Raw genomic sequence first — 9,060 nt, 5'->3', positions numbered from 1 at the left:
GACTTACTGTGAACTCACTAAGCAAGAAGGATTGACAGTATTTAAGTGGACTAATTTAGTCATTTTACCACCTATGGGAATCATATATCCTACAAAAAGGAGCTTTTATCACTGATTGCTTTTATATTTCCACAATCCTAACAATTTATCTGGATTCAATTTTTTTCTGAGTTGATCTCTGGGAGCCTTTCTGTCTTGCCTCTTGACTCTTTCTAGGAACAGCCTAGGAAATTCCCCAGTGCTGGAAACAGAACAGGTTTTACCTCTCAGCTCCAACACTAGCTGTGTGACCTTGGGTAAGTTACTTAACCTCTCTGTAAGGATGGACGTGGTGCTATAATACATTGATTCTAGTGGGCATGCTTTTTTTTTAATTTTAGCATCTTGAAATTAAGATATTGCTACTACTAATGTTATGGTTAAATTTGCAGCTTTTTAAAAATGGTATGTGAAGTTTTGGATTCTAAAAATGCTGTACTAATTTCTAACTTGCAGAGCTCCTTCAAAGATTATATAGAATAACGCAAGTATAAGGCTTGGCCCATGGTATGTACTCAAGGACTCTTGCACCCTTCATTGTTACTAAAACCAGTACCTGGCTGGGTCATAGGCTTCTGACTTTCCTTACTGGGCAGTTGGTACATCCCCTAGGCAAGTCTAGCCAGGTGAACAAGTGTGGGAAGATCAGCCTGGCACAGTGGCTAGTATTGAAGTTGTGATTGTCATCAAGCCCTAGAACCCTTTCTAGTAGCTTCTTGCCCTTCATCCCTACCCCATTAATACCATTAACTCCATCTTACCTCTGCTGTTATAGAATTACAGAGGTAGGGATATATACTAGGTGAGCTCTTATATCATCATCCCAAACTCTCCCTGTCTCATCCCAAAATACTTCCTCTTAATCTAGAAGCTTGTTAGTTGAAGGGCTCTTCCAAGGCCATCAGAATCAGAGCCTGCATGGCCTGAAGCCAAATTCACATTCCCCAAGGCCCCCCCCATACATACATCTATTTGGGATGCTGATACTTGCATGCCTTTGAAATTCAAGGACACCAACTCTGTTCAAGCCTGGAAGAAAAAAGAAGAAACAGGCACCTGAGGATTGCATTTCTTTCCCAGCATTTCCTTGGCTTTCTTACTGTCTCCTGCAGGCAAATTAGCCTTGGTTGCAGTCCAGTCTCCATCATTCCCCTTAGTGTTAGGATGCAGCTTCAGGCTCTATGAGGCTGCCTTTATTAGGCACCCACCTTTAATATGTACCTTTAACATGTAAAAGACTAGATGCCTTTTTCTGTCTCCTACTGGATCCCAGCAGTCCAAGGAACTCTCAGGATCACAGTGAGAAGGAAGAAAGGACAGGATGGACTGGACTGGCCTTGTCTCTGGTCATTTCTCACAATTTGCCTCCCAAGTCATTTCAAAACATCAAATCTGAGTGAACTGCCAATTGACAGTGCATGACACCCAGGATACTGTACCATGGCCAGAGTGAGGTTAGAAATTTATAACTGTGAGCAATTATCATGGAAACTGTCTGCAGAAAAATGACTAAGTTTATACCATTCGACCTTGGGAAGATAAATTTAGGCCTAGCAAAACAAAAACAAAAGCTAATGATCAATATAGCAAATGTAGGGCTTGAAATCCAAAGAGCATGTTGGGGCCTCATTATATACCTGCCTTGTCTCCCTGTCCAGGAGGCATGGGGTTCAGTGGAAGGGTGAGATCTCCACCTAGCCTATCAACCAACTCAGAATCTTCTGCTCATCCTAGACCCTGCTCAACACCTCCTTGCCCTTATTCCTCTGCAATGTCAATTTGGCCTCTCTTTGCGTCTCTGCTCAGCACCCTATATATGATATGTTGAGACCCTATTTGTCTCCTGCTACAGCCTCCTTTCTGTTCTTTCTCAATTTAATACCTCATCCACCCCCATCCCAGCCCTGCTTCTAGGTGATCCTAGAAAAAACCAGAACTCTCAACACATCTCCCTGCATAAATACTATCACTGAACAATAATAGCAAAATATTTATTATTGTTACAGTTGGATGGGGGTTTATTTTGTTATTATCATTATATTTGTATATGTTTGAAATTGTTTTTTTATTTAATTGTTGTTCAATTACAGTTTTCTGCCTTTTACTCCCATCCCAGCCCACCCCCCCCAGTGCTCCCCACCTCCCTCCCATTTCCACCCCCCTTAGTTGTTGTTCATGTGTCCTTCATACTTGTTCCTGTAAACCCTTCCCCTTTTCCCCTGAAATTCCCTCCCTTTGCCCCTCTAGTCACTGTCCCCCTGTTCTCTATTTCAGTGTCTTTGGTTATATTTTGCTTGTTTGATTGTTTTGTTGTTTAGCTTCCTGTTAAAGGTGAGATCATATGGTATTTGTCTTCCACCACCTGGCTTATTTCACTACATAACTAAATACACTGAAACAGAGAATAGGCTGACAGTGACCAGAGAGGAGAGGAGAGAGAATTTCAATTAAACCCTTAAATTCCCTTCCCTCTCCCCTCTGCTTGCTGCCCATTTGTTCTCTCTTTCAGTGTCTTTGTTTTTATTCTGTTTGCTTGTTTGTTTCATTGTTTAGCTTCCTGTCAAAGGTGAAATCATATGGTATTTGTCCTTCAATGCCCGGCTTATTTCACTCAGCATAATGCTTTCCAGTTCCATCCATGCTGTTGCAAAGGGTAGGAGTTCCTTCTTTCTTTCTGCTGCATAGAATTCCATTGTGTATATGTACCATAGTTTTTTGATCCATTCATTTACTGACGGGCACCTAGGTTGCTTCCAGCACTTGGGTATTGTAAATTGCGCTGCTATGAACATTGGGGTGCATAGGTTCTTTTAGATTGGTGTTTCAGGGTTCTTAGAATATAATCCTAGCAGTGGAATTGCTGGGTAAAAATACAGGCCTGTTTTTAGTTTTCTGAGAAAATTCTATACTATTTTCCATAGTGGTTGTACCATTCTGCAATCCCACCAACAATGGATTAGGGTCCCCTTTTCTCTACAACCTCTCCAACACTTGTTGTTTGTTGCTTTGTTCATGAAATTGTTTATAATAGAACAAATCCTCAATTGGTCCTCCAGAGGCTTCAGGATAAAGTCCAAAGTTCCAAGACTGGCATTCAAGGCTAGTCAGGATCTTCCCTTACTACCTTTTCCCAGCTCACCTGCTGGCACTCACCCTGCTATAACCTCTCTTGGTACCCAGCTCCCTCCTACAGCCCTGCTGGCCCATGCATCTCCTTGCAGAACACACTTTCCCTTTCCTCCTGCCTAGAAAACATATTTTTCTTTTAGAAACCAGACGCAAATGACCCCTTGTCTGGAACACTTTCCTAGACTTCACCCTCCCTTCTGAGGGAGGAGAAGCTTATGCCCTGGTGTTTGCCCAGGTGTGATACAGAACAAACACCCAAAATGTGTTGGGGGAGAGACAAGAATGTCTTGGTTAGTACTGCAGGTGCAACATTTCCTTGAACTTGGGCATGTAGGGTAATCTCTCTTGGCTTCTGCTTCTGTCTCTATAAAATGAAAATAATAGCAGTATTTACCTCACAAGATTGGGGTAAGGATTTGGCAGTATTTTCTGTGTAAAGAGCTTAACACAGTACCTAGCAGAGAGAGAGGGAGTGTAGGAAGGGAGAGGAGTTACAGACATACAATACTCAGTAAAATAATACAGTGGATAAATAAGTGGCTTGTCTTAGATTAAATTCTCTCAAAACCTACAGGAAAGGAACTGCTGTTTAGCTCTTTCTGGGAACTAGAGAAAATTATGGAAAATCGGTGATACCAAAGTCAGGATTTCTCTCTCAGGTCCAAGAGTGGCTCATACTTTAGGGGGGTAGGGGTGAGGGTCTTCAAAGGTCCAGGCCTGAGGCCCGGGCCTAGACTTCTGCTTCTTTTTGGAAGAACTGCAGGTCTGTGGCTCCAACCGGCCCGAAATTCGAGGAGTAGGCAGTCATAAGGTTTGTATGAAAATCAGCCTTGAGATTGGACCTAATTAGGTGGAGATGCAGGGTGAGACGGTGAGAACATTTGAATGGGGACCGTTGCAGTGTCCTGAACTCGCCAGCGTCCAGCGTCCAGCGTTGCTCCTCCAGGCGCCTCCGGCCTAGTGCGTCACCAACGCGCCCCCCCCCCCCCCCCGCAAGGTGAGGGCTCCGCGCTGCCTTAAGACGCTGTGCGTCCCAGCCGCCACTCAGAGCTTGCAGCACAGTGCCAGCAGGACTTGCTGGCACAGGTGCCCAGCTCCTGCCACTGTCACCGCCCGGTGCCTGGTGCCCCGTGTGAGCCAGCATCTGCCGGTGCCTCTGGATGCAGCCCAGACAAAGCGGCTAGTCCCAAAGGCCCCGCACACCGCTTCCGTGGCGCAGCACTTCCAGCAGCAACAGGTAAGCGGCTGGCACTGCTCCAGATGCAGCGGCCCCAGAGCTGTACTGGACCCTGTGCTCGGGAGCCTGGAACGCCTGGTACCCCGCTACCCGACGGCAGCGGTGTGGCCGTTTCTTGAAGTCCCTAGGCCATTCTCTTGACATAGGGTTTCCCCTCGCACTTTCTCTCGTGCATTCTCCCCACCACCAACAAAATTCTCTTGGTTTTTTGTCCTTTCTCTTATTCTCTGATTCTCATCTTCTCTATTCTTACTCTTTTTCGATTTCACTGTTCCATCTCTCCCTGTCCTCAGTCTTTCTCTTTGGCTCTCATTCTCTTTCCGTTTCCCAATTTTTGTCACTCCGTCTCTCTCAGACTCTCTCCACCAGTCCGGCACTCCCACCTCCTCTCCCACTCTCCCTAGCTCACTCATCCCAAGACCCACTGCCTCTGATACTGGGTAGGCTGGAGAGCACAGAAAGGGCACCAAATTGGGAGGGGGGCACAATAGGCATCTCCCCTGCATTCAGCCACAGCTGCACTGCTAAGAAACTAGATTTATCTGTCAGAGCCCATGGTGGCCAAAGTGGCAGCTGGTTTCCATGGCAAAATAAAGTCGACAGAGAGATAGAGATCTGAGACAGAGATCCAACCAAGAAAAATCGAGGTGAGGGATCACTGGAGAAAAATGGAGACAGAGGTGCACCCACACTGAAACATACACAGTAAATGTTTAGCTAGAGTCTCAGGGAGAGAGTGAGAGACACAGAAACTGACTCTAAGTGCACGCACTAGTGAGAGAGCCTGAGCAATGGAAGTGCTGCAGGTCACAGAGACAAGCAAGAGAGACAAGCAGTGGAGATTCAGAGAGCAATGGAAAGAAACAGGCAGACAATGATAAAGAGAGAATTTAACGCAGGGAGAAATAAACCACAAAGGGAGAGGCACAAAGATGAGAGGATTTAGAAAAGAATAAGAACAGCGAGAGACAAAAAGTGACACATAGAGAGAGAACCCAAGGAGGACAGGAAATAAGAGAATTATAGAGGCATGGAGACAGAGTGATACTGAGCAGGTGCACTAGGGACCCACTGAGATTGTCAGGGAAATAGAGAAAAATGGAGAGGAAACAACATCAGGAAAAGACCTGGAAGCATGTGCTCTAGTGAGCGACAGTCAGCAACAGGCAGAGACACAGAGAAAAACAAGAGCACATTAGAAAGAAGAAGGGAGTGATGAGGACAAGACCAAGGGAAAGGGGAAGAAAGGCAGAGACACACATACACAGCTACAGAGAAAGTCTGCTAGCAAGAGATGCTGAGAGACAGAGACATTGACTGAAAGTGGAAGAGACTGGAGTAAAGAAGAGAAAAATGGAAGAGAGAGAGAGAACCACAGACTGACAGACCTACAGACAGTGCACATGTTCTAGGAACAGACTAAGAAATAGAGACTAATGGCAGAATGAGAAACAGGGATGAGAGAATTTATGGAAAACTGAGACATGTGTACATACCCTGGGAATACCAAAAAAAAAGTGTGCTATGGAGAGACACTAGAGAGAAAGAATTCAACAAACATGAACAGGCTGGGAAACAGAATGCATGCATGAGCTAGAAGGAGAGACAGCTGGGAAAAATCACTCTGAGAAACCCAAACTCTGAGGCTCGAAGATAGGATGGGAGGGACCCAGAGACCCCTAGAGAGAGGAGGATTGACCCAGAGAGAAAAAAAAGGATTCAGAGAAAGTGCCAGTCGGATCTCAGAGAGTGGCTGCATGGGGACCCTGGGGAGAGGATCCTGTAGCACTGTTGCCCAGCACCAAAGTGGTGCTTCCTCAGCAGAGTGACTAATCCAGTCCATGTGTTTGTTTCATCTCCAGCATAAGAATAAGTGTGGTCTGTGTGCCCCTTTGCCCCCCACTTGGTGCCTCTTCCAAGCCTGCACCCTGTGTCACTTCCACCCACCATCCTGCCATCACCATGACGTCCACCTGCACCAACAGCACACGGGAAAGCAACAGCAGCCACACATGCATACCACTCTCCAAAATGCCTATCAGCCTGGCTCACGGCATCATCCGTTCCAGTGTGCTGCTCATCTTCCTCACTGCCTCATTCATTGGCAACATAGTGCTGGCACTCGCATTGCAGCGCAAGCCACAGCTTCTGCAGGTGACCAACCGCTTCATCTTTAACCTCCTGATCACGGACCTGCTGCAGGTTTCACTTGTGGCCCCCTGGGTAGTGGCCACCTCTGTGCCTTTCTTCTGGCCCCTCAACAGCCACTTCTGTACTGCCCTGGTTAGCCTCACTCACCTGTTCGCCTTTGCCAGTGTCAACACCATTCTTGTGGTGTCAGTGGATCGCTACCTGTGCATCTTCCACCCTCTCTCCTACCCAGCCAAGATGACTCCACGCCGGAGTTACATGCTCATCTATGGCACCTGGATTGTGGCCATCCTGCAGAGCACACCCCCACTCTATGGCTGGGGTCAGGCTGCCTTTGATGAGCGCAATGCTCTCTGCTCCATGATCTGGGGGGCCAGCCCCAGCTACACCATTCTCAGTGTGGTGTCCTTCATCATAATTCCACTGGTTGTCATGATTGCCTGCTACTCTGTAGTGTTTGGTGCAGCTCAGCAGCAGCATGCTCTTCTGTACAACATCAAGAGCCACAGCTTGGAGATTCAAGCCAAGGACCATGTGGACAATGAGGATGAAGAGGGAGAAAAGAATGATGAGTTCCAGGGTGAGAGCAGGTTCCACAGCCAGAATGAAAGTGAGGTCAAGGCCAAGGAGGGCAGTGTGGAGGCCAAAGAGGGCAGCATGGAAGCCAAGAAAGGGAGCACGGAGGCCAAGGGCAACAAGGAAGTCAAGGAAAGCAACTTGGTAGCTAATGATGGCAGCATGGAGGGTAAGGAAGGCTGCACCAAAATTGAGAGCAGCATGAAAGCACAACAGGGCCACATAGAGGTCAACCAGTGCAACATTGACTTGGGTGAAGATGACATGGAGTTTGGTGAAGATGACATCAATTTCAGTGAGGATGACATTGAGGCAGTGAATATTCCAGAGAGTTCCCCACCAAGTCGTCGAAACAGCAACAATGGCCCTCCTCTGCCCAGATGCTATGAGTGCAAAGCTGCTAAAGTGATCTTCCTCATCATTTTCTCCTATGTGCTATCTCTGGGGCCCTACTGCTTTCTAGCAGTCCTGGATGTGTGGGTGGATGTCCAAACCAAGGTGCCCCAGTGGGTGATTACCATAATAATCTGGCTTTTCTTCCTGCAGTGTTGCATACACCCCTACATCTATGGGTACATGCACAAGACCATCAAGAAGGAAATTCAAGACATGCTGAAGAAGTCCTTCTGCAAGGAAAAGCCCCCAAGAGAAGACAGCCACCGAGATCTTCCTGAAACCAAAGCTGGCACAGAAGGTGAAGGCAAAACTGTTTCTTTTCATGATTCTGCCACTTCACCTTGAAGTGAGTTTTAAGGCAAACCTTGAACTGTCTGCAGTACAAAAAACAGGAGCTGCTTTCTTTTCAATGGACCACTCACAATCCCATTAAAACCAACCCATACCATTCCAGGCAAAGGTGTTGCACACGTCCTTCTCACCATAAGATAGATATATATATGGAAGATGTAGAAATGGGAGTCCTCTCTTAAAAGTGTGCTCCTCAAAGCACATACTTAAAGATTCTCACTGAAAATTTTCCCCCAAAATTATTAGGCTCCAAATTTCTTAGAGCAACAAGGGCTATCCTTTTTGGATCTCTATTTGGTATTTGATCTGTTTCCTCAGAGCTACAAGGTGTCAGCTTTCTCTCTGAGGGAGAAAGAAGAGGATGCCTATGCACTGAAGGACTTTTAGGCCCTCAGGTCAAAACCAAGAGGTCATGGGCAAGGTTTACAGCCTATGTTAAACTGAAAGTAAAACAATGGACCAAATCACTGATGGAGCCCAAGAAGCAAAACCTAACTGATTGATCAATGTATGAGACCCCGGGTCTGGTGCAAAGACTATTGTGCAAACTAAGACAAAATCATTGTGTAGTTAAAATACCAAGGTCTCCAGATTCCCTACAGAGACCTAGAAAAGTGAAAGAAGATAATAGGGCATCTTTGAAATAGGAAGCTAGTCCAAGGGAGAAGATAGAGAAATAACACATATTCATGAGGCTAAACAGTGGACTTTTTTTTTCTACAAAACCCTGGGTTTGTGCACGAGCTGAGACCAAGGCCTTCCTATGCAAATGGAAAATTATCAATTGACACTAATGTAGTTTCTGTCTACTATTTGAATAGTAGTGGGACAGAAATTAAGCCACTATTTTACAATTTTTCCTTTGTGATTGAATTGAGATGCACAAAAGAATCCTCCAAATCTCCCCTACCAGTCACTTGTGTGGTGGGGCAGTGTCCAAATAGGACTTTTTGGTCAAACAGTATTTCCTCCCAAAAAAAAGTAAATTCAACTAGAAGTGGCCAAAGTCTTACAGAACTCACAATGCCAATTAAGAGTGATGTGCCCATTAAAAATCTCTAGTGTTCATTTGGCCCCCACATGGAGAGTAAATAAGGCTTGATAAACATTTGTCTTCCTCCAGGAATGCTCATATGTCTTTTTCACCTGTGGCTCTCCTTAAAGCCTTTAAGCTCTCTGAA

At 45.9% G+C, this 9,060-nt stretch overlaps 1 protein-coding gene across 1 annotated transcript; it reads left to right on the top strand.

The window, feature by feature from the left end:
• The first annotated feature begins 6,367 nt into the window (after positions 1-6,367).
• On the top strand, positions 6,368-7,873 carry GPR101 (G protein-coupled receptor 101). The gene has a single exon (XM_037157053.2). It carries the CDS (start codon positions 6,368-6,370, stop codon positions 7,871-7,873), a length of 1,506 nt encoding a protein of 501 aa, XP_037012948.2.
• Positions 7,874-9,060: the final 1,187 nt, after the last annotated feature.

Source organism: Artibeus jamaicensis, unplaced genomic scaffold (assembly GCF_021234435.1).
Source record: "Artibeus jamaicensis isolate MK-2021 breed Jamaican fruit bat unplaced genomic scaffold, CSHL_Jam_final contig_240, whole genome shotgun sequence".
In the NCBI taxonomy this organism is placed as follows: domain Eukaryota; kingdom Metazoa; phylum Chordata; class Mammalia; order Chiroptera; family Phyllostomidae; genus Artibeus; species Artibeus jamaicensis.
Note: the sequence above shows the minus strand (reverse complement) of the source record. Positions and strands in the feature narration are given on the sequence as shown.

Coding starts and splice junctions, on each gene's coding strand:
- GPR101 (XM_037157053.2), top strand. CDS start 6,368: ATGACGTCCACCTGCACCAACAGCACACGGGAAAGCAACAGCAGCCAC.